The 27,901-nt window shown below is 33.3% G+C and overlaps 1 protein-coding gene across 1 annotated transcript; it reads left to right on the top strand.

The window, feature by feature from the left end:
- The first annotated feature begins 4,411 nt into the window (after positions 1–4,411).
- On the top strand, positions 4,412–24,926 carry LOC126814406 (forkhead box protein F1). The gene is made up of 2 exons (XM_050539509.2): positions 4,412–5,911; positions 24,148–24,926. Exons 1-2 carry the CDS (start codon positions 4,840–4,842, stop codon positions 24,282–24,284), a joined length of 1,209 nt encoding a protein of 402 aa, XP_050395466.1. The 5' UTR covers positions 4,412–4,839; the 3' UTR covers positions 24,285–24,926.
- The last annotated feature ends 2,975 nt before the right edge of the window (positions 24,927–27,901 follow it).

Here is a 27,901-nt window from a genome sequence, read left to right on the forward strand (position 1 = left end):
AAACATATGTCACTTATTTTGCCTGCATCAACTTTAGAAATTTAATGGGAATTCTAATGATCTTAAGGAGAGTATGAGTATTAGACTATTTAGTAATGGGTGCTGGGAAACTTCAAACATGAATATAACTTGTGTTTTTTTTTTTATTTTATCAATTTGTGTGTTTTTATTATTTGCTAATTCCTGCGCATATTGTACCCATTATTATTTATGCTTTAAAAGAAAGTTAATACTGAGATTTTTATTTTAAATTTTTAGCTAAGAGCACGAAAATCATCTAATATTAAACGAAAGAGTGTAAAATATTAAAATTCACATCTGGAATCAATCAACATCACATGTTTTGAACAGTATTTTCACTATAAATTTTAAGTGAATAAAACGTTTAATTCAAGTCTAAAATTATTTATGATTTAAAGGACATATACCCATACATCTGTTTTTCACATTCGTTAACATTAACATACAATTCTTTTTCGTTAAAACTCTAGCGATGATACAGTGTCGGTGAGCAGGCAACACATCTAGCTTGATTCCTTGTAACTAGCACAACAATTCCAGGAAGTACAAATCTACCAATTGTGGGTCTTTCATTTGGCCTCAAATGCTATATAAATTATAATTAGATATTTATTAACATGCCAAGATTATCGGATGCTTGCGATTTTCAATTAATTGAAACAAGATCGTGATTTAATAATTTAATTAAATAATGGATAATCGAGACTTTGTTTACTATCGTAACAAAGGTAGCAATGACAATCGAGACTCCTCTTTTCTCAAAACAGACATAACTTCGCTCAGAATGAAGTAATTTGACTGAAATTTTCAATATATTCATTTTTCTTTATCTATTTTAAAACTATTATACCCAGAACTGCCAGATGTTTAACTAAATCTTACATAATGTATCTTTAACAGGTCATACAATTCGTTTTCCGTTTAGACTTATTGATAAGTTAAAGGTTCGCTACACATCGTCCTTAATATCTTTATTACATTACACGACACTGTTTTATTAATATTTTGTGTTGGAATGGAAAATCTTGTCTTTTTTTACTTGCTTTATTGAGGGACTAATATAGAAATTTATTAAACATGCATTATGCAAGAGCTAAATCTGCCTATTGCAGGTCTTTCTGTAGGCCTGAAACGTTTTCTAAAGTATTAATTAGACATTAATTAACTGATCCAGACCATAATCAACTCTAAATGGCATCGCTAGCCTGCGATCTTTAGTGGATTATGAGCCGATTTACTGCATAACTTTCCTTCATGGATTAACGATGAAGTGGATAATCGAGACTATGCTGTTTATCTTACTGACTTTAGTAAAGAAGATCAAGGCTAGTCGGAAACTTCAACCGCTTAGTTCTCGGTTCATAGAGAATCAATTTGAATGAAATTTTCAGCAAATTGCCTTTACATTATCTAGATTTTAACTATTATAGTCAGAACTGCTAACTCGTTATCGAATCTCTCATAATGTAACTTTAAGCAAACTAAACGACCACAGATGAGAAACAAAGTTTGCTGTTCGTCTCGGTACCCGGCTTTGGTCGATTCTTGCACACCAGTACCTATCTATTTGCTTTCCAGTTTCGATATAGTACCTGTTTTAATACAGCCAAAAACTAATTTATCCAGTCGTGTCATTTGTCTTTTCACCGTTTTGAAGATAATTCTTGCCTAGAGTGACTATTTAACGGTCGATGGGGGGGGGGAGGGGCCGAAGGAGAGAAAGCGAGAAATTGGGTTTAACGTTCACTGAAAACAAGCTAGGGGTTTAAGGTCCACTCGACACAAACTAGGTCATTTCGGGACTAACATAATTCGCTTGCAGTGGGAGGAAACCGGAGGGCCCGGAGAAAACTCACGAGGTTAGAGAGGCGACCCTACTCCTTGTCACGTACAACCGGAGAATCGAAACCACGCCAGTTGACTCAATGACAGACTTTAAGATACAGTGCGCACGTGCTAATCATTCAGCCATCCACCCCCCCGTACTACAAAGAAAGTACCAAACTAGAGATGGTATCAGGTGGTAAATACAGAGAAACCATACCGTCTTGTCTCTATGACTACTATAGCACAAGGCAACATCGATTTATATTATTCACACGTAACAAATTTTAGAGATGTTATCAGGTGTTCTTTCTATGATTGGCAAATTGGCAGTTCAGTTGGAATTCAAAATAAAGCAGGAAAATAGAACGTTAAACCCCATATAATTTCATTTAAAGCAACACGCTATATTCTCAAACCTATAGACAGCTAGTTGCTGATTAAAATTTAAAACTTTGTAAGTCCTTAAAACTTGACACCTGGATCTAACTCTGCGTGAGTATTGTAATTAAATAAAATGAAATGGGGTTTAACGTCCTATTACGTTTCTGAATAGAGCATTCTGCACACGGAGATCCATTGACTTCATACTTCGAGAATAAATCTCTGTTCTGAATGACCGCCATATGCTAAAATTAGTATATTGTTTTGTAATGCGTTTCTACTCCGTTTCACATCTGGCATACACACAAAGACTAAATAAACCTACCCATTCAATTCCATTCAATGGACACAATATATACTTAGTGTTTTCGACTAAAATCGTAGATTTAGGACTTAAAATGTCGTTCAACTAGCTTAGTGTCTGTTCTCAAGCGAAGCTAACTGTAGACAGGCAGCCTAAGTTTAGTATATGCACAGAGGGGCTTCGCACAACTTAAGTATTGAATTGTTTTACATGATATGGATGAATGAGCACAGTTTTCCGTTTTGTTCGAAGCGGGGGGGGGGGGGGCTCTGTTGGGCTAATCACCATGTTTATTGATAATTCATGCTTGTGTAAAAAAAAATTAATATCTTTGATCAATTGAGCGCCATTTCTTTCGTTTCCTATTAAAACCAAGCAGTATGTAACTTATACTAAACTACAAATTATACAAACAATATACAGCTGTAGCTTGAGATGTACATTGAGACGTACATTCTATATTTTAATTATCCACTCTCAAGAAACGGTATTATTTTTATTGTTCTAAGGTTTAACATCATACAGGGTACACGAGACGTAAAATGGTGAAGTTAACCTCGCACCAACAACAAGGATATGATATTATTTGTCAGATCAGAAGCTACACAAATAAATAGGACGTCGATTGAAGGGAAAAGCTGGCATCGGTTTTCGACGATCTGGTGTAAGTTGAAGACACGATGTGGGAGGCGGGGATTTCCTCGCTAATTTCTCTCTCATCTATAGATCCAGGGAGGGTGTTCCTTTTCCTCTTGATTACTTTCTTCCACCAATCGCCAGTCTCAGTAAACAGAGATGATATCTCTATAATATCCGAGTGAGCAATACCTCGTTTTCTGGCTATCTGATTTCACGATACCACCATAGTACCATCTTGTATTAAATTCAGCTAATTAAGTTATAACAACGTATATCTTTATACCAAAATTAACACAACAAACTCTGGGAAAGGATCCGAAACGAAAAATACACGATGGGGTTATTTTCAGTCAGATTAATTTAAAATTATTCACATCGATTTCTAAGTTGTTTATTGACTTAAGGGTAGACTAACGAATACCTCGTTTGCAGTTTGCAAAAAATATATAAAACAAGAATCTAACAAATATTTAGGCCTTCACCAATCTGGTAGAATTAGGGCTTGTAACAGATTGTATTTAAAATAATGTCACACCTGTAGGCTTTTTACTTAAACTGGAAACTCGCGGAAGGCTACCTGTCCCCTGGTCCACATCTTTCTCTCCTTAAAACAGGTATAAATACAAATTTGCAATTTATACAAAACGAAAGGCAAAAGTTGATTTATACATGTAATTGGGAAACATCCTCTATTAAAAATATGGACCTGCTATCTGAAATATTTACAAAATGAAAAAAAAATAAACAAAAGTACGCAAAAATAAATAGAAAATATTTTGGATATAATTTTTTTTTCTCATATTATTCTTTTATAACAACAAAATAATAGTTTAAAGGTAGTTAATTAATAGTTATCATTCAAATTATGAGTGTTTCAGTATTTCAAAAATAAAATTCTTCGCATTGGAAGAATTAACATCTACTGAGTAGTGTGCTCATCCCTACTGATTCTGTTCTTTATCTAAGTCTGTCCAGATTCCAATGTCCAGCAGAGATGAAATGAAATACAGCAAATACATACGAGACAGTTTTCTACGAGGGAGGCATAAAGTACAAACACAAAGTCACGAAATAATAACACCGAACCCCCGGCATCGCTTACTTAGGCAATCTTCTTAATCGTTCCCGTCATTTAGCCACAACACGTGATTGGCACCAACACGCTCCGCCCACATTATTCCAGTAGGCAGCCCAACTATTGGATGAGGTTCGTTTCAAGCCTAATTTCATTGAAATGGTGCGTATAGTTTCTGATCATGTAATGACAGTTCCACTTTTTCATCGGTCACTTAGTTTGGAAACAAGATTCGTCTCAGGATTAACGTCCACATTTCAATGAACTTAAACTGGTTTCTGTTGTTGAGATTCAGCGTCTGAGCATTTGGTTAAAATCTATCCAAGGTGTTCGCTTCTCGGTCTGTTTTGACATTTGGTGCTAGTAAGACGAGGGAGAGGAAGAATTTCGAGCTCGTTGGACGTGTGTATATCACTTGGATACAGAGGAAGAAACTCTTAGTGTTTGTGTGAACAATGATGTGTATATAAACGATATAGCGACAGAGTTGGACCACACTAAGGGATTGTGCAATACAAACACCAAACGGTATAACCCGACGTAAATATTGTTATTTTAAGGATATTTTATCAAATCGATTCATCTTTTGAAAATGATGGACTGTGAGATGGACAGAAAGCCTTTGCATATGACTATGTTGACCAGTGTACCTGATCTCGGTCCAATGACAGATTTGGATGATAAACACGATATGAAAGATGATCACCATGATCCGGACAGTGGCGATGAGAGTCCGAGCACCACCACATCCCCAGATTCCCCGTGTGAGAAAACCATGGGCAAGAAACCCGGTGTTGGAGTACGCCGATCGGAAAAGCCACCGTATTCATATATAGCTTTGATTGTAATGGCCATTCAAGCGAACCCAACTAGAAGATGCACCCTGAGCGAAATATACCAATATCTTCAACAAAAGTTTCCATTCTTCCGCGGTACTTACCAGGGCTGGAAGAATTCAGTTCGCCATAACCTGTCTTTAAACGAGTGCTTTATAAAACTACCTAAAGGAATTGGCCGGCCAGGTAAAGGTCACTATTGGACCATTGACCCTGCTGCAGAGTTCATGTTCGAGGAGGGTTCATTCAGACGTCGCCCAAGGGGGTTCCGAAGAAAGTGCCAAGCCATGAAACCGTTCGGAATGTTGAACGGAATGAGTATGAACAGTACGCCACCTATGATGGGTTCACATTATGACTTTTATTCACAAAATTCTGGCATGCCACCTATGAATATGTCCTGTAATACCAACAGTAGTCAACCATACGAAACATCGAATATGACCAACATGGCCAACATGGCGAATATGATTATGCCCAATTCAATGACACAACATATGCCAAATAGTTGTAATTTTAATAACCGCTATGCACCGAGTTGTGCCATGGCCAGTATGTCGAGTGTAAATACTGATTATTCGCACCTGACCACGCCTCAAAATACCCCGACACAGAGTGTTTCCCAGTCCATGTACGACAGAGACCAGCTTAATGCCATGGCTACGTCACAGTGGCAGTATCAACGTTATGTCAAGCAGCAGCCGCTCAGTCCGACAGGTAGCACTGGTTCCATGCACAGTATGTCACCCCCATCCAACACCGATACCCTCCCATACGGCAGCATGCCCCCGGCCTCCAGTACCGATACAGTAGATTTGACATTAGCTGGTAAGTAGTTAGCATTGTAGAAATAATTATTATACATCCTTGTTTGTAAGGAATAGTTTTTAGCATGGTTTGTGTTACATAATTATTTAATAAGTAGAACGGAAGAATTTCTATATACTTTCTTCTATCTGGTTACAATTTATTTGTTTGTAAAATACGTTCATTTCAAATAGCCTTGTTTTAAATAAATGAAATGACATGAAATGGGGTTTAACGTCCTACTGTTGTGCTCCGAACTGGGCTAATGAAGATGGTTGTATTATAGAAGAAAGTAATAAAATATATAATAATAATAATTTATATTAATATTTTAATATAATTCAATAATTTGGATAATACATAACAAATACTGTAAAAATAAATGTTAACTGTCTTTATTCAATACTTTGGATAATTATAATGAATTATAAATATCTATATTGTTTACATGTTTGGTTATCAAATAATATACCATAAAAAGGGGGATATATATTTTAATATACATTTTTGGCACCCACATTAAATAATTTATTTCTGTGTGGGTTTGTTTTATTTTTTGCAAATGAAAAATTACAGTTCTAAATGAGATTGATAGTTAATAAGAATCTAATGGCCTGCCATGTAAAACTACGTGACACATTTCCATTTTTCCGAATTAATATTTTGTCTCGTTAATTAATGAGTGATTAGTTTACGTCATTCACAAATTGTTTACAGATTGCAAGATCATGATTCTTGAATTATGTCAGTTGTCAAGTTAAATTAAGTTAGTTTTGACAGGTTCGGAGTGGGTAAACTTGTAATTGAGAAAGAACTATAGTCTTTTCTTGGTGTGAAACTGTAGTCAAGCCGTAATTCTAGTCGCTATTGCGTGTTCTTACTGCCCGTGGGGCACGGATCGCGTGCAATTAACACGAACAAAAACAACAACTGCAATAATAGATTCCACGTAACTATTTCAAGACTGTGAATTTCTTAAATTGTTACAAGATTTTTGGGTAGAAAGATATACTTGTTTTGCCATGACCATTTTGTTCCTTTCTAGACGCTATGTTTTCTTTCGCATGGGTTTTCAACCCGAGTTTTCGTCTTAGATTTCGCTCTATATAAATGTGATGAAAAGTGAAGCTCTCGTTGAAATCAAATCTAACATATTTTCACACGCCGTAGACTATCAGAGGAATTTTAACGGGGAAATAAGAAAAGATACACGGAATATTTCACCCATTTTTATTTCAACGGTTTTCATCTAGATTTTAGTTTAAAATTTATAGCGGGGTTTCTATTAAGTATTTTTTTTAAAAAATAAGGTTGATCGTTTTTTTACTTGATTAATCTTGGGTGTTCCTTTCCTACATGCAATTAATTTGTAGACAAATAAAAACCGTTTTAATTTAGAATATTGTAGAGTATTGCTCTTTTAACTGGTGTATAATGTGATTTTACAATTACAATAGTGAAATGTTTGTTTGGGAATAAAATTAATTAATAGATGTATTCTAAATAATTTAGAAATTTAACCAATATTCTTTTTTGAATGTATACATATACAAAATAAGGTACTAATAATAATTTACGTGGATATTAAAACTATGTTCGTAGTGTACCCACTTATACCTTATAGATGACGTTGTGTTTGATAAAGAGAGAATACAAAATGCGTGTTAAGGATAAAATCGAGACGAGCCTAAAATACACATATATTTAAAAGGAAAATAATACAAAAATGGTATTTTTACAGGGCAGTTTTAAAATGCAATCACATGAGATATAGAGGAAAAATAAATAATGTATGTACGCAGATAACATGGAAATTACAAATTATGTCTCATTGATATGGGTCAAAATTCCCTATTCATACAATATCACATATCCTTAGAGAGAAAAACTTTGTATATATGGTATTTTATACAAATTAAATCTTTGAATGAATTTGTTAATGCACATCGTTAAATGAGTTGAATGAGTTTTTTGAAACAGGAAGTACGAATTAATGTATAGGATAAAGCTAAGACAGGCTTATCTTGTATTTAAAGTAAAAAGAAAAACTCGAATTCATAGTACAAAAACAAAATGATAAATGTTATTTAGAAAATTATTAATATTGATATTAAATTTACATTTTGTAGGAATTTAATTTTTTGGCGGGAACATGACTCATTTATTTTAGGTCTTTTTTAGAGGTTTTTTTTCGGGGGAGTGGAGGGGGTAGGCGGATATTTTTGTAGGTAAATATTATAAGGTCTCCGTAACACTGGCAATTATTTTATAAAACATTTCATGAATTTATTATCCTGTTGATGCAAATGAAATTGTTTTTCATGTGACGCGTAATAAAGAAATACCACAAATATATCCATATACATTATTAAATAAAACAAATATCATAGACTTGTAAAATAACAAGCTTCACAACAATTGTATGTATATATACACGAATAAAATAATTTCAAAAGGTAATCAATAAAATTCGAAACTTGTATTAAAAAAACAAAAGGTAATAAAATTCGAAACTTAGATTTAAAGAACAAAATTCTCTTTTAAAACGTTTCCTGTTTGTAACGTGAATGTTTTTCGACACAAAACAATACAAATTCCTCTAAGTTTTGGTGAATTGTATAAACTGAAAACAAAAATAGTAGCTCTTTTATATGTTTGGATTTTAAAAAAGCAAGTAACCTTTTTACATGAGCACGAAAATGAAAAAAAATATGATACACCGAACTAGAAATAATAAATTGATCTTATGTGGCTTTGAATCTAAATGTATATATTTTGATCGAATAGATCCTTTTCAAACATAATAAATTTATTTATCTTCTAAGAAAACCCCGAAACATTTGTGGTGTATCTTATACCACAGAACGACACTGCTTTAAATACTACTTGGATTTATGAACATATTTAAAAAGTAAACAATATAAATAGAAAGTCGGTTATAGAAATCTGAGATATGTTTATATCTAACAAACAATTTACTAGTATTTTGTAAAACAACAACAAAAAACAACAGCAGAAAAAAAGAGAACACCAAGAATATCATCTCATACTCTTCTGATAATCTGTTTTTGTAAATTTGTTAAGAAAGGAGCCATATTTTGTTCATTATTTATTGAATATTTTTATTGAAGGAACCCAGAGAATTTTCATTGCAATACAAATTAGTTAGCTATATGAGCTCCTCAAATCTAACATCCATTAGAACATTAAAACTGCAGTGTATTTTATTTTCTAAGGATGCAGTTTCATTTTTTTTGTCTACAGTATTTGTTCTGTGGTATGATTGTAAGAAATCGTCAAACTGTGATTGAAAAGAATTCAGCAAAATTTCTTTAGATTGTAAATTTACCCCAATAAGGAGCTAAAATTTCTGTTCGATATTTAAGAGATTTCGTATCTCTTGCAAACTATAATATTGTGAAAATGGAATCTCTGAAAAGAATATCATTCCAAACATTGTTAAATTCCGTTCAGTATTTTCACAAAGACATTGTGTGTTGAAAATTTGTCAACATTCGGCAGCCCGGGCCAAACTATAATAATGTCACCGAGAACTTTTGGTGAATCTCTTTATAATCCATATATATCCCAGTCGATTCTCTACCGTTGATATTTTTATTTTGTTTTCTTAATTATATATTAAATAATCAATTCGAATACATTTTAACGTGGAATAAGCCGTGGAAAATTTGATATCTTCCGAAACGATACCTTTAATGTATAATCCTTGAGTGGCATTTAACGATTGAGCACATAAAAAAACCCCAAAAAACCCAACAACAAAAAAACACAATTTATATGTAAAACAATCACTGGTTTAGCTTGATAACATAAGAGAATGCTTGTCGAAACGTCGTGCTATATGTCTATAAACCAGTGATTATTTTCCATTTAAATTGTGTTGCGCCTTTAATGTACATACGTAGTTGCAAACATTTTGTCTTATACTGTTTAGTACTGTACATGCACAAGACCTATATTGTCTACATATCTATGGATGTAGTTTTCGTATATTTACGTTTTTTGCAATCGGGGGTGGAATATTTTGATTGTAAATCGAACCCTAATATCTCATAAAATAAAGTAGTTGTCAATTATTTAGTTTATACAGTTTACTAACGTATGTTTACAATATTAATAACCAAGATCTAAACAAAAGGCCGCGTAGTAAACACAGAAGCATATAACCCATCGAGTCGAGGTTTATTTCGTAAGTTTATGTTTTGTGTTTACTCGCGGCATAACAGTGTGATGTCTAGGGAAATAAGATGCGTAAATATTATTCATAAGGGTTACAAGTTTTTCAGACATGGCCGTGAAAGTTTACAAATTTTGCGCGAAGAGCGTTTACTGAAATCAATAAAAGTTTATTTTGACGTAGGGAAATTTCTCTTTAGTCGCTACCTTCTATTTATTTGAGATTATGTTGCTGGGATAGGAAGAATTTATTGTCCCTCAAGTAAAAGAAATAAACTAAGAATGAATACACTAGGAGTTGGATTTGTAAACAATTTATAGTTAGCGATAAATGTAAACACACTCTATTAAACGTATAGACAACGATAATAAGCTTGTATTTCTTTGTGAAAAAAATGTATATTCCCGAAAGCGGATTAAAACTTAACAATTTCCGTTTAGTTAAAATTATTAAATTCATAATAAAAAAATAAATAATTGATTAAAATTACTAATTTTAGTCGACTTTCATAATATGTTAAAATGGCTAAATATTTAATATTCGTGTTTCTTGAATTTACATGTCGAAGAAGAAGAATTGTTTTATTTATATGTCACACTTCCACATTCACAAATAATGAAACTGTACAATGTCAGATCTTTTAGGCCTATGAGACACAATATTTGTGGTAAATCGTTTAAATTCGAAGATGAAAAATAAATAAAGAGTTAAAAGATGTAAACGATAACAGTGTACGATATTATGACCTATAATATAGAGTAATCAGAAGATTAATCAGTGAAAATATCGAAAATAAGAAAACAATAACAGTGTTCTATTATATGGCTTATAATATACTAGTAATCAGAAGAATAATCAGTGAAAATATCGAAAATATGAAAACAATGACAGTGTACTATTATATGGCCTATAAGAGTAATCAGTGAAAATATCGAATATAAGAAAACAACAAGTAGTTTAAAGATATAAAAAACAACATTATTCTATGATATGACTTATAATATACCAGTACTCGCAATATCATCATATAATATTCGATTTCATGATTCTTTGGTATACACTTTTAGAACAGGACAGAACTTTATTTAAAACTAAGATTATAAGCATGACATATGAGTGATTGGTTTATTTACATATTTCGAAAGAAATTTATATTATAGAAAAATCAAATCTTTAAAGGAGTAGAACAACATTAGAAAAAAGTATTCATGCTGCTCGGAAATAAAATTAAATTACGTATTGGTCTGGAGACCAAAAGGTATTGTTGTCATGCCATGGAACTTGTATTAACTATATTGTCGATGGTTTAAAAATTTTGTCAAAATTATTTTTGACGGAATCAAATATCAATAATAATTATGTCTGGTGTACATGTCAAATGTTTTTATTAAATGCCTCCCTATCATGATCATTGCTGTTATTTACATATTACTTACTCGGTTCCATTCACATGATTAATTCTCGTATAAATACACCTAATTAAATATGTACATATCATTGCCCGAAATGATTAAATAATTTGGTTAAGACATTGTTGGGGGCTGGTTTGAGACGGTTAGCGTCGATTAGGGCTAATCTGAAGCATCAGTCCTAACTATTAGCGATCCACACAGTGTCCAACTTATTGCATCAAAGAAATTATTGTCTTGCGTAATGGCCTGTAATCATTGGCGTCACATGATACTAATGGCTGGTTAACGAGACGGGCGCCCCCTACCGATTCAAATCCAAGAGGACTGTTATTCTAACGTTAGAGAGAAACCATGGCAAATTACGACATTCGATGCATATTACGTCACTTTTCTTAACGTTAACCACGGGAACAACAACAGGACTTCAACTGTTGTCTTACATACACCCTAAATTAGACTTAAATTAGAATAAACTCAATATAGGGCCTGTTGTAATTTGGTGCCCTCATTTTTCTTACCTGGCCATTTCATAAGTAAACAAAATAGTAATAAAGGGATATTAGGAACCCTTGAAACAAATTGAAATAAAAAAAATGTATCCCCCACCACCACCCTGACAAAAAAAACAAAAAAAAACCCAGCACAAGAAAGAAAATAAACAAGAAACAAAAAGCAAAAATAAATAAATAAATAAATATAAAAGTATAATTTACAGAAATTTTTTAAATGAATAAAAGTTAAATAAAATTTTTAAATAAAAAAAAGTTAAAGAAATAGTTAAAATTAAAGAAAAAGCTTTTAGTTAGTAAAATATTCATCCGCTTTAATTGAATCACACTGACCCTTTGTATATCTGAGTAGTGTTGAATTTCATATGACCGGCACAATTCATTCTATTCGTTTGACAAATATTTAACATAGCATCATCTCAGACAACGAACTATAAGTAAGCATAAGTATATACATGTAGGCTATGCAAAGTCCCATAGCCGGAGAGATCCACGTTTGGGGTAGGGGGAGTTTGCAAGATACATTGTCCTCAGTTTGTGCTTGTGCACCAAAATATTTAGCGGAATTTGAACCATAAAGAAACAAATGTGTGCATTTTCGACATTTATTTCAATCTTTTAACTTCCACTTCTTAGTTATTTGAGATGTTCCTAAAGTTAATAATTGTATCTGTACTTTTGTGCGTACAAGTGCTTGTCATAACAAGTTGTTTTAAAAATTGCATTTTTGTACCACTGGTGAATATTTTAACCTTGTAAGGTCGTAACTTGAAACGTCGTTATCTTAAAAGATGATCAACAATTGTGGCGGAAGTCGAAAAATGTAAATAAATTATCTCTTAAGTGACAAACAATATTTTCAACATTTTGCTGTTTAGGTAAAGACGCGTGCTCCATTACAAAACCATTTTTTTCACATAAATGTCATTCTCATATGTTGCCAGTTCCGACATAAAGAAATAAACAGTCGTCGTATTTTGAAATATCTCAATGGTGTTTCCATGACGGATATGTCACCGGTGTTCATGTAATATACATCCAATACGGGAAATACAAATCTCGTTCAAAAGTTGAATGTTTGCTTCAACAGCGTTTTAAGTTCTAAAACAATAAAGATACAGATGTCTTGAATATGGAACATCTAAGATAAAGATCTTGAACTTAGCAATACCAAACAATTTTACAAAACATGGCTTAAGTTGCGTAAAAATATATCAAAAAGTTTATTTTAACCAGAACATAATTTACGATAGAAGATTTTGTGTGAATAGCACATGACCTCGGATTTGGGCGAATGTCGATTTAATAAATTAATGTAGGATTCCAAGTAATAAATACAACGATGCATGGAGGACATTGTGCGCCTCTTAGCCGAATGAAGAAATATAAATTTCGCACCTACAACGGCCCCACTATTACACTCGGAGTTTAATTTAACATCTTAAGAAATAGATGATGAAAACAACCGTATGTTATTTATAACATAACCTGGTTATAAAGACTTTTAATGGTGTCTTAGAGCATAACCCGGTTATAACGACTTTTAAGAACGTCTTTGAGCATAACCCAGTTATAACGACTTTTAAGAACGTCTTAGAAATGACGAGATCCGTTATAACGACTTTTAAGAACGTCTTAGAAATGACGAGATCCGTTAATTTGTTTCTAGATTTAATGTCCGTAATCAATTTTAGAGGGTTCAAGCCATTTCAAAACTTTATTTTGATTTATTATTCATTTAACCTAAATTGGATATTTGTACTGAATAATTTTCCAAGTCTCGATTAAATAAAAAAAAGATCAAATTCAATAATACAGCTATTCGTGGAGATTTTCTCCAAATACGCCAAGTACAGGGAAATAGGTTATATGTCAAAGGTCAAATATATTGTACATCAAATATATAGAATGAATGCAAAAATATCTCAAAATGGAGGCTCTTCATCAAGTTGTTATGAAATACATATGGTATTGTAGTATGCTGCAATGTATCATCGTGGTTCTTAACCGACATATCTGGCAATCTTTGTTAGCGAGAATGTCTTCTATTTTACAAACGCTTCTCACTTGAAACATATCGGGGCACATCTAGGCAATTTGTCAGTCCAAGTTTTCGAATTACGCTAAATAGGTAATGTCTTTCGTATGTAGTGAATAGTATCAAAATCTGGTTTCAATTTATCTAGGGAAGTTACACTAGATTGGCCGATATCGACGTGTTCTGATGTAAACCAAATACAGACCTCACAAGGGATATTGTAAGTGAGTTAGCTAATAAGGCATAGAGAGGATTTGTGGTGAAAACTGTGAATTGTATTATTTCTTTACTTTGATTGACAGCTGAGCGTGTCTAAATTTTACATCTGTTCCAATGTCTACGATATTCCAGGGCGATAAATTTCGAAAAATATACAATCTCATTAAAGGTCCATATTTCACTTGATTGGTTTAAAAAGTGAAAATGTTATTAACGGTCAAAATTGTGTTATTTCAATATATTATCAGTCGGAAATACATCAATTAAAAATACATTATGGTAGATTACAGTTCTCACTTTTATAGTTAAAAACTAGATAATGTAAAGGGAATTTGCTGAAAATTTCAGTCAAATTAATTATTATTTATTATTATTATTATTATTACAGCATATTTATAGTGCACCCTTTCATATAACATGTTCAGGGGTACTTTACAAAGTGACAATGTAGATCATAAATAAACAACAAGATTATGGACATGTTAACGATTGTATACAGAATCAGTTAAAAGACTGATTACATAAATGTGTTTTAAGTTGTTTTTAAAAGAATATAGAGATGTACAGCATCTTAAACTAAATGGTAGATTATTCCATAAAACAGTTGCTTGATAACTAAAAGAGCGCTGACAATAAGAGACTAGTTGAACAGTTTTGGGCTTTAAAAGTAGTTTATCTGATGTACGTAATGCTAGGCCAGGTGTATAGAATCCACTTTTAACCGAGAGTTTAGCGATTGAATTTTGGGCCTAGCTTAGATCATCATTACTAAAGTCGATACGATAAAAATATAGTCTCAATTATCCATTTCTTGATTTAATCATGAATGAGCGTTGAGCAGCAGATCGGATCCTAATCCAGTAAATATCACAGGCTAGCGATCACATCGAGAGTTGCTTATGGTCTGGATACGTTAATTAATGTCTAATTAATAATTCAGATAACATTTCAGGCCTAAAGAAAGACCTGCAATAGACCGATTTATGTTTAATGATTCGTCTGAATAAATAAGATACAAATTGTATATAGACCGGATCTCGTAATTTCTGAGACGCAGTTACACTCCATCATACCCCCAATATGACGTCATTTCCGGTATTGTCTGATATGTACGAGTGTTGTCATTATACATTTCTTGAGGTTCGGGGCGTTTGTTGAGTGTGTTTATTAAATTAAACTGAAACTGTATGTTTTACAAATATCAGTGGTGCTTAGAGACGTAGAATGATCATAAAGGCAAAGGACACCATATATTGTGACGTTTACTATTTGAATTCTTCCACTCAATATTTTATAAGTCAATATTTAGCATTTAAAAATGTATAGATATATAGATCGTGTTAATTGACACACTTCCTGCAAAATTCAATTCTAATAATAAAAGACTGTAGTTTCATTTTTTTTAAAGAACGCCATCTTTGTTTTAGAATTGAAAATGATTGAATAGTATTTATGTCAGATTTACAAAGGACCTGTCACACACACCCCTCACAAAATACAATACAGACTTCCCCAAATTATTGACAGATGTCATAAATCATAAAAATCCAGCATTAACGGAAATGAGAATGGCATGAGTAGTTTGTCAGATGACTTCAGGGTTAACAATGACGGAAAACTTATATTATATCTATGTGTGGCTTTTTCGGCATAAAAGTTCAATGTGTTTAAAATTTTAAAGCGACAATTTACACCAAAAAGTTAATGGTGCCTTTGGAGACTTCTAATTATTTTTTTTCAGATTAAAAGTAAACCAAGTTTGATTTACAAAAGATTGTATACATAATTTGAGACCCATGCGTTATTCCATTCCTTATTTGCATTAAGCGTTTTGGCCCATCGTGCATTCAAGGCTTTATTCACCGGAAACACTTTGATTGCCCAATATGCTTAGCAGATTATCTGAATATACGAATTCGTTCTATCGAGAGAGAGAGAGAGAGAGAGAGAGAGAGAGATGGGGTTTAACGTCCACTCGACACAACTAGGTCATTTCGGGACTAACATATGGTTTAATTTTATTTCAATAATTCGCTTGCGCATAGGGGTCTTTAGCAGTGGGAGGAAACCGGAGGACCCGGAGAAAACCCACGAGGTTGGACAGGCAACCCTACTCCTTGTCACGTTCGTTCTATCGAGAGTGATGTATTAGAACATAGAAGTTTTTATATTCCACTGCGGGTACGATTTTGTTTTATATATCCTACTCTATATATTATGTTGTAAGAATATATCACTGATTTCCGGTAAATGCTGATAGGTAGGATGGGTTGAATATCTGTGTTTTGTTTTTTACAAAGCTTTATTTTAATAAGATAATCACTTTAAATGGGGTACTGGTTTTCATCAATCTTTTTACGTTTTCTTTGATTCCAAAGAACTAGTTCTCCAGCTTTATGTTGTAAATGAAGCAAATCTGGCTTTTCTCTGAAAACCATCCTAAGGAAAGAAACTTCTACAATCTTTATACTGTTTTACTAATAGGCTGACACAGTTGAAGAACAATCTTATGCTATAAACGATTTAACACATTTCTTTGAAATTTCCCTATGAAAATAAGAACTATTAAGTGTAATAGAGTTAACGCCCATCCTCTGGGTGCTATTGCTTACAACAATGACATGATAAAAAACATATATGATATCGGGAACGTTAAAACAATATAATGTATGATTCATGGGTTCCACGGTGACACCTGTGGTTTCATGCATCTCAACATAACTTTTAAATATGGAAAATAAAGGAAATCAGATTTACTAGTGTTTTATATTAATTAATGGTATGAGAAGAACCTGCCCACCTTGTGTGGAGTCTGTAATGAGCTCTATTTTTCGCTTGCACGTGTCTCAAAAACGTAGGTTTCCCATGTATGTCTGATGCACGTGCTTTGCAGGTGAAACTGTCTTTTGTATTCGTGGCATCAAGCACAGATGGGTAGCACATGATTCCACATAACATAATGTTACAGCATATTGTTGATCCTGGAGGAAAAAAATATTTTCTCTATCTCTTTCTGTCTCTTGCCATATATCTAGTTTTTTCACTTGTTTAGATTTACCGGCCCTGTTTTATTTCACGTAGGTAATAGGTAGATATTCAAGTATTTTTACTGTTGTTTTTCTGCACGTGGTATCAACTTTGATCTTTTATTTGATAACATTCATTCAATCATAGGTCTTGCTGATATCCCTCCGTTTTTAGAATGACATCAAGCACCGTGAAGATGCATAGAACTGCAGATTTCAGAGCGTTATCAGAATCGAGTTACTTTCTGATAATGGCCCGAAGATGAGTTCTGAATCCAGATATCACCGTGATTTATTTTTATGTAGTACGGCAATAATCTTTTAAAATTGCCAAAAATAAGCATTAAATCTATGTGAATTATGTAAAACGATATTCGTTTTGCTGTGTGCAAATCGCCCAGAAGAAGCAGTAAGTCTCTAAAAGACAACTATATGTGATGGTCATTGACGCTCAAGGAAGCCAGATTTAGACTTGCCTTCATACAGATATACATACCACAATTCGTAATAATGGTTATATCAGATTTGTTGTGTATGACCGATAAAACACATTTAACGTCACATGTTCTTACCAAGTCCAATATCTTTCAGATCTGTCACAGATTTTTTGTGAATTACGTTTTATTTACTATTCATTCCCAACGTTTACTTCTCTGCCATTCATAACTGCAGGTGGAAGTTAATGACTTAAATGTTATTTAATTGTGCAGACGGATATATGTATTTCTAATATCACTCGAAAAAAAAAGGTTTCCTGTGTAATTTCCCATCATAAATTATCTTTAAAGGGACGAATATAAGGATATGACATGACAACTTGAAGTAGGTGCATCATCAGACGAAATGGTTATATCATTAAAAATAACTCTGATTGTGTGGAAATACTTTAAAGATTTACTTCATGGGAAAAAAACCTCCCTTTTCTGTTCCGCCATTAGAAAATTCAGAATCTCAGCAGAAACGTTTATGTAGAGCAAACTAGTGCTAAAATAATAGTTACTCAGACGTTTCTTGTGTAATGGGTGTGAGGTATTTTTAGCGGGTTAATATAAGTGTATGTGAGAATGATGCTCCCCAGGGGACGCCACCACATGCTGGGGGTAATTATTCGGGCATGCCTCGCCATGTTCTCTATGTGTGTGGTTTCCAACACAAGACACGGCATTACGTCATCTTATGTACCACGTGCAATGATATGTTGCCGTATGTCTGTATGTACTTGAGGGAAAAAAAATGTTTTGAAAAAAACTAAACACGTGCCAATGAGTTTCCTGCGATTTAAGGACATTTTTCCTTGCTGAAGAAAAGAGAAATAAGAAATGATTCCTCTGTAGGCGGTAGGCTACTGCTCTCAAGATGTTTTCTGCATTCACTTTAGGCAAACCCAACTTCAATATGAATAAGCTGTTAGTCTAATGCCATGGAGTCATCCTCTGTGAAAGATTAAAATCGAAAAAACAAAGATTTGAAAGCAAAACACGTATATTATTTTCTGGAAAAATAACCCAACATATTTTATAAGGAACTATTATTGAACCATGCTGTCTCAATACAAACTTTTTGCAAGGGCAATTTAACATTCTACCGAAATAGGGTACTGGTAAATTAAAACATTAAAACTAAGAACGTAAAATACAATTCATTCCAAGTTATTCATAATGACACCTGCCAGTTTACAAAAATAAGCCAAATTTTGCCGAACCGTGAACAACGCATTAAAACGTGGAAACAGCGATATTACAAAATCAAAATGTATATAAAATTATTCATGATACAGCCGAAATGTCGTCTCAAACTGGATCAATATTAACAATATTAAGAAAAAGACTGTTGGTAGTTTCTATTAATGTTTTTAAGCATCGGGTATCGTGCCACTTGTAAAAGTACACCCCCCCCCCCAAAAAAAAAAAAGAAAAAAAAAATTCTACCAGCGCTGTTTAGTCCAATTCGAATGCTCGTGTATCTTTTTCTTGAACGCTTGATACCATTTATTTGGAGGGCTAAATTTGCAAATTGTTAATAGTTTTTCGCTATTGTAATTAAGCTAATACAGGAACTAATGTGAAACAAGGAAAGGTAATTTGAGCAAGAGCATAATTGAAGAAAATTTGAAAAAAGCGTGAACGCCACTTAAATCAGCTGGAAGCATGTCGGTACATGATTGGGCTTGGCATGGAATTGACAGAGTAATAGATTTATGTTTATCTACTTGCTTGACTACAAGTCTTTCTTATATTGGTAGTGGATGAATGTAACACGAGATGTCTAATTCTAACACACTTGTCTTGTGGCACCGACTTTATTGCATTCGGTTATCTTCGGTTGTAACGAACCACAAAACACACTCTGACTCCTTGTGAAAATTAACAATGCTTAATAGCAGATGATGTGTGGAAATTAACAATGCTCAAATAGCAGGTGACGTTGATTATACCTGTATAATGATTAACATACAATAGAAATTGCAAGATTTGTATGTAGCATCATATGTTACTACCTCTTGCACGCTACCCGTGTTTATTACTTTGGAACGATAGTGTTGGTTTAGATGTCAGAAACAGAATAAGTTTTGTACACGGTAGCCCAGGATCAATCGTCACCATTACAGTCACCGGTCTAGTTGTTATCAGAGTAAACGCTGAATTTCATATTATACCTAAACAATTCCAAGTACAAAGTTTCTTAACTCATCTCGGATAGCGATGATACAGCTTACTCCTAATTCAAATTCCTACTGCTAAGGTTTCTTTTACGTGTACGTCAACGTGTGCGTGGGACCTAGGGTAGATTCTGTTCCATGTCAGACCTGTCATTCTGGTGGACAATGCAATGGAACGTTTTGGACCAACACCGTGAGCGAATCACGAACTCTCAGGTTATCGATTCAGCTCATTATTCACTGACACAGGTTAATTGCATATCGAAATGGTTAAATATACATTTTTTCGATTTTATTGACATGCAAGCGTCAAAATGTAAACGGAAGCTTTTTGATATACCTCTCATATGCCTCTTGAACAGAAAATAAGAACGGCGTAATTATTTAACCATCATATCTTCTAATACATATATATATAGGGAGAGAGAGAGAGAGAGAAATGGGGTTTAACGTCCACTCGACACAGACTAGGTCATTTCGGGACTAATATATGGTTTAATTTTATTTCAATAATTCGCTTGCGCGTAGGGGTCTTTAGCAGTGGGAGGAAACCGGAGGACCCGGAGAAAACACACGAGGTTGGACAGGTGACCCTACTCCTTGTCACGTACAACCGGGGATTCGAAAACACGCCAGTCTTCTAATATAAGGTGAAAGAACATGAGTTAGCTCATATAAAAGACATATACCTTGACGTTAACCTTTGATCCAAAACCGATCTTATTAGTTAACCACAACCAAAGCTATGTCAGCCTAGTGCTTATGAACCTACACGAGGTTGTCAAATCGTGTATGTTCCCCACAATTAAATGCACTAATGACGTGAAGAAATGATCACCGTGAATTAAATCTGCTAGACCTCTTAATTCTCTCTGATAGAAAGATTTACAGCACGATGATCTATGGATATTACCAAACATCTGCATCACCTGTGAACGCCCTACTGATAACACATTTTATGCTTTATAAATCATTTGGTTTATTAATTATTGCACGTAGGCCCTTTTTGAACGGGTTTGCTGAATATTCATAATAAACATTTACATGTGGGGGATCTGTTATACAAATGCATAAAGATTTGACATTTGTCGCTAAACTATCAAATTTCTCACGACTTAATCCACGCTAATATGTACTCAGATTGATTCTTCAGCATTTAATTAAGAAAACACCGTACCGGCTGGGATTCGATCTGATTTAAAACTGACCTATTAAATTCACGTGGACAACAAAATGGCGGCCGGCGTATTACATAGCGAGCAGCATAGAATTTCAATTTCACATATCTTTGTAGATGCTGAACGGTTATAACGGCTTAATCCATGCTAATAATATGTTCTCAAATTAATTATTTAACATTTAATTAAGAAAACAAAATCAAAATACCCAGGCTAGATAATGTACCAGATTGGATGCAATTAGATTAAAAACAGGCCCATCAATATTTTTCGTGGCAAATAAAGATGGCGGCTGGCATGTTACTCAGGAATCAGCATAGATCAATTCCACATATCTTTGTAAATACTGAACGGTTATAACCTATTGTGGACTGATATTCCTATTAAAGATTCATCTTTCACCATATTGTAGTTTGCAAGTGATGACTATTGCTTAAAATGGTGCATCGGGATGTTATTTAAATAGTCAATAAGCGAGAATGTCAATTACATTATTTTAATATAATTTAAAAAGTTGTCTTATATAGTCACCTAAATAACAATAATTCAAGAACCGAACAGCATTAAGAATCCATGTAAATTTGTATTCGTCAACTTAATCTAGAAACGCCCGTATCTAGTATTTCAATTAATGCATGCTTCCTCCAATGTAAAGCTTTAATATTTAAGATGCTTTAAACTTTCAATGAGCTATTAATCAAATGATAAGAAAACACATTATATCATAGTAGATAAGGCGCCCATTTGTTTAACGATGTTAAATACTAAATTATCTTAAGTTTTAAAAAAACGAAATGAGAGGGGTACTGTTAATGAGGATCTGTTTTACTATATATCGTGTAATAAAAACCCAATGATTATAGTCAAATAAAAAGAAATAACGATATTAAATCTTTTTGTTAGAGGAGTTGGGTGGCCGATTGGTCTATCGCATGCACTTTAGATAAGTTCTGTCATTTAGTCAAGTGGCGTGGTTTCGATCCTGTCCAAACTTGTGGGTTTTCTCTGATACTAGCAAAATCGAAGATAAGTTCTTAAATTTTAATTACAGGGTATATCGAGTTATATTATTAACATGCATGTAATTGAAACATAGTAAATAATGTGTATAGCGAAGTTATATTCGTAACATGCATTTAATTGGAACATAGTAATTAATTTGAAATGAAATGGGTTTAACGTCCTACTGTTCTGCTCCGACGGGGCTAATGAAGACGTGGTAATTAATTTGTATATCGAAATTATATTCTTAACATACATTTAATTGAAACAGAGTGATTAATGGGTATATATCAAAGTTATGTTCTCAAATTGAAGTTAATTGAAATATCGAAGTTATGTTCTTAAAATGCATTTAATTAAAATATCGAAGTTATGTTTTTGAACTGTAATTAATATTGGTACTTTGCGAATATCTTCCCAAAATGCAAATACTGGCTCATCGTCTATAGAATGTGACTAATGGGCAAATCAGAGTTATTTTTGTTAAAACTCTAATTAATGTTCTATTTCCATATTTTACACAAATCAATAACATCCTTCCAAGGGCTGTGACAATAATGAATCTATGATAAGAATTTGGTTAAATTCTGAATATTCGGTTGTGGAGGGGAACATTCTGATCTTTGATTCAGAGAATACATTAATTCTCGGGTTTCCAATTACCGAATGAGAATAGATTCCACCTTGAGTTATTCGTTACAGGTAGTGTTGGACATACTTCAAAAGGATATCTTGTAACAGCGCTAGTGTTTTTACATTTGTATCTTTTTCCCTGGCCAGTCCTGTTAGTAACTCACGGGGTATTCCTGGTATCCTTAAAATACCTCCTTCCTTTAACTTCAGGCGTTCTATTACCGGGCTTGTGTCAGATGTAGTGTTGGCTGAAACACGTGTTCAAGTCTCGGTAGACCACCTACCATTTAAAACTACAAAACAACCCCAATACCCCCCCTCGACATCTTTCAACAAAATTAACTCCATTCTGCCATTAACTATACGTTCTGAGAAATCTTCTTCAAGATAGCCTTTGGCTTATTCATGGTGGTTTTGTTTCAATTTTCTTCATAAAATTTTTGTTGCCAGGGTGTTTCTGTTTTTGCAAGGTTCTAAAATTATATAGCTACTAGTTATGTGATCATTATTGCATTTTGTAAAAGAATGAAATACGAAGACCAATTTATATCTTGGCTTATTTGTGTAACAACATATTTATTAAACGGAGCCTGAAGAAATTTCATCGCCGTCGTGGTTGTTCTTTGTTTTAAGTGTGTACATAAAAGCGAATACAATAGCAATGTACAAATATGTATATACATTTATGTTATTGTCTTAACCTTATCTCAAAGATGCCATAAACTATACAAAATAAAAGAAAGTTCATTGACAATCGCCTGGTTATAGCTTTTAATTTCTAACAATGCTTCCAAGAACTTATTATTCTAAGGAGAGAAAGACAGACTCTATAATGTAAATTGACATAAAAATCTAATGAAAGGTTTTAGGTAACATATATCCCATGGAATTTCATATATGATTTGAAGCATGGTTTCAGAAAGATTGACATAGCTTTGTTTAATATGAGCAATATCTATTATATGAACAATAACCAAAAACTATCGCTTGTGAATGGATAAGCATGTGAATGTGAAGTAGATAGCTATATGTTTCCTCTTTCTTGAACAGGTTCCTTGCCCTATGAGCCTTTAAAGCCTTTGTTTAATCTGGGGAATAAAAAATAACAGGACAATTAATGAATAAAGATGTGAAGCAGATAGACAAAGGTCTACTCTTTCTAGAACATCAGATGCCATTTCTTATATGAGGAGTTCACTTAGCTAACAAATTCTCTTAGTACTTTTGTAAATATAATTCCTAGAATAAAAATACCCCAATATATATATATATATATATATATATATATATATATATATATATATATATATTAAAATATAAATTTACTTCCTGTGATGTCTTATATTTTTATACATTCAATTCTTTTATCTTAATTTGTTTCAGGTATGAGAGTGCCTTCTTTACCATCTCAGTTCAGCCAGCCCTCAAGTTGTGAGCGAAAGCCTTACTTCCCTTACAGTGCCAACCCCATGGCACCAACAATGCATACAACGCCTTATTATGAAAAATGTGCCATGTGATCAATGTGACTATTTTAAGTGTTATAATTTTATTGAATATATTGTAAAGATCTCCACTATTTATTACGTCTTCTTGTGATTTAAGCACAAGGTTTGAAATTAGAGAGGGAATATGTGTGTTAAAGACGAGATGGACAAATCAGTGCTGTAATCAATTAGTGTGGATAATCGATTATCGATTTTTATCGTGAAAAAAAATAATGAAAATGTGCCAAAGATAAACTATTATGCATTATGCAAGTGCCTTTAAGAACAAATATTTATTGACAACATGCCGCATAAGTAATTATTAGTTATTTAGAAATAATAATCTAAATGAATATTTCATAATGTGCTTTAAGATAATTTTATAAAAAAAATATTCAAGAGGGGCCTTGATTTATTAACAAATTGTGTCTCTAATTGGAGCAAGTTTTTCATATAAAAATTAATGATATTTAACATTTTCGTGTTTGTATATCTATATTTTTCTAGGCAAACTATATATACATGTATTGTTTCAGTTCCTATATAGATATATATTACACCACCGTCCATAGAATCTAGTTTATTTTTGTTGTCATGGTAATACCATAATTAATATCCTTCACCATTTTATGTAAATATGTACATAACACAAAAAATAAATTCACTTTTTTATAATTTGTTTTCCTTTCTTTTTTTTTAAATTGGACAAAATCATTTTATTATTTGAATATAGATTTATTCAATGTCTTCAGATACAATTTCGCTAAAAGGATATACACGGAAAATCAATTATGGTGGGTTTGTCCTGAATTAAAGTGACCAATACTGATATAACAGCCCCAAACCATAATGAACGCAAAACATATTTGTTTATCAAAAGATTTAATTATAAAGATGACTGGACAATTAACAACATGTCGGCTTTTTGTTTCTCCGGTCACAAAACTATGGAATACAATTACTGCTAATTACTGAACGAGGTTTCGACTAGGCTTCTCTAGTCATTATCAAGCAATGATAAAATATGAAAATATGACAAGACAATATATACACGTATACATCAATAGTTAGTTAATGCTGACCAACCAGAGATATCCGCTTCTAACTACATGTACTTAAAGGGAAGGTAATTTAATTAAGGATTATAAAGTTTAATGTTAATATTGGTGATTTGATAATTAGGTCCTATGGTACTATACCGACATCCCTGCATCGCATCAAGAAAGTAAAATTGTTACATACGTGTACATATTTTCCTTCTGTTTGATAATGACTAGAGAAGCCTAGTCGAAACGTTGCTCAGTAATAAGCAGTAATTATATTCTATAGAATTGTGACCTGTATATTCCAGTTCAATTGAAACAAATTTGTGTTTGTCGTCTGAGTGCCGGAGAACTGCGACCACCGAAGGGTATATAACGTAAAATTGATCCTTGTCCTGATTCAATGAGTTCACAAGAGACGCTCACTTTATTTCCAAGTGATATAGCAGAATTGAAGGGTATAGTATGTAACTTTGTATTAAAATACATTATCAGGCCGCTATAAATGAACCGGTGGAGTAAATTTTTCCAAATTGAAATTGAAGATAACTCGATATGAACATTTCAATACAAATAACAGGAGCACGGCATTTACCATAAGATATTAAAATCAAGCTAATCAATTTTATATACACAAAATATACATACAATTTATAACCATTCATTAACTGCTGATAAACAGGAGACAGTTGATCATAGTGGTTAAATGAAACAAAATGTAGTTAGCAGACCGTTATAGTTTACTTTAAAATTGTCATAATTCTTGAAGACACGGAATGAATAAAATGATTTACAAAATAAAATCATGTTGGCCTAAAGCCCCAACATACAACTATAAAAATTAAATCTCAAGCTTGAGGCAGGACGTTTCACCAAAAATCATTTTGACCGAAATATTGTTCAGATGAATAAATTCCACGCCATGTTGTGGCTATTTTAAGATTACATTGGTTTTTACTGATTTTGATCTCCGTGATAACAGAATAATATTAATTGTTGAAAAGGCTTATACATAAACTCCACTGTAATAAATCTACCAGTAGGCCATTGTATAAATTTCCAATTATTCTGCACTGGGAACTATAAATTTGGTTTCGTTTCAGTGGGAGTGGCACCCTTGACAAGAATTTAACCTGATTAAGAAATCCCACCAACGTGTGAACATATCGTTTTCAATTTGATTTTATCTCAGCGCGTTCGGTGTCAGCGAAAGACTGGTGACTTAAATTTATAGAGATGGTAGCGTGTCCCTCTGAAACACGTGCTCGGGGAAAATGAGTTAATTAATTTATCTGCCACTTGTAATGGCAGCGAGAAACATAACCTTAAATACACACCTCAAGTCATTCCAAATATCTACTATTAGTAGTTAATCGCCACGTTACTCAGATAGACAAGATGATAAGATATACGTCGACTCATTAACCATGGCTGTCATGGCCAATCTTCATTCGACACCTTCCAGTTTGTACAATTGTTGGTTCAAGCTAGCCAAACACTTCTCCTGTTTAGCCATCACAGATTCGGCATAGTTTTATGGCTGATTCGAGTTTTCTTAAAAGCCCAGGGGAGGTCAGGTTTGACCCTGACAACTGTGGCAGATTTTTAACTCTTCTTCCAGTAAAACCTGAAACCGTTAAGTTGCCACGATTGGCATTACACCACCGGGATTTCAGTCGTGATAAATGGCGATTGTCTAAATTTTAATTACAAACATTGCTGCATCTATTGTTCGCCTTTATCGAAATATGGACAAGGACCCTGAAAAGTGGCTACATACGGACTGCATACATGCGAGGACTTGTTGGATAATCAACTGCTAATAAAAAGGTTACACGCATATTATACAAATCAAAAGAAAAAAAACTATAACTACCCCCAAAGGATATACCAATTGTCATTTTGGAATCCTCGAATAGTTCCATACTCTATCGACTATGTGAAAAGTCTATGGAGTGATTCAGCAAATACAGAAAAAAAGCAACGTTACTGCTCCAAACGGGGATGCGCCAAGGTGTGCATGGGACCTCGGTTTTTCTTGTTATCCGAACAACTAGGCGATGTTCGCTGTCAGACCCACCGTTCTGCACCACAGATCAGACAAAAACACGTTGGAAAATCCAGAAAAACTTTCACGACAAAAGTTAAACTAAACGATAGCCATTTTAGATCCCTAATCCGTAAACTGTTTCTACTGCCCATCTCCCGAAGTATTGGTTCTAAGAAAGGAATCCACGGATAATAAATAAAACAATTAATAGTCATAAAATTGTGTCAATTATGGCTCGCTTCTTGTAAATTTATTTACCGTCGTGTAGGTGAGGAAATGACAAATGGTTGATCTCTATAATTTATGGTCGTTAAGCCTATTTGTTCAACTAATTAATGAGATAATTAACCGTGAAGAGATCACGAGATAAACTAATGACCCTGATAAGAAAGGCAACTCTCACCAACTCAGAGAGAGAGAGAGAGAGAGAGAGAGAAAGGTGGAGTTTAACGTCCACTCGACACAAACTAGGTCATTTCGGGAATACACATTAGATCAAATTTAGATCAAAAAAATAAAGTTGTAAATTTAAGTGGGTTTTATTTTATGATTTGTTT

This window comes from Patella vulgata, chromosome 3 (genome assembly GCF_932274485.2).
Source record: "Patella vulgata chromosome 3, xgPatVulg1.2, whole genome shotgun sequence".
Taxonomy (NCBI): Eukaryota; Metazoa; Mollusca; class Gastropoda; family Patellidae; genus Patella; species Patella vulgata.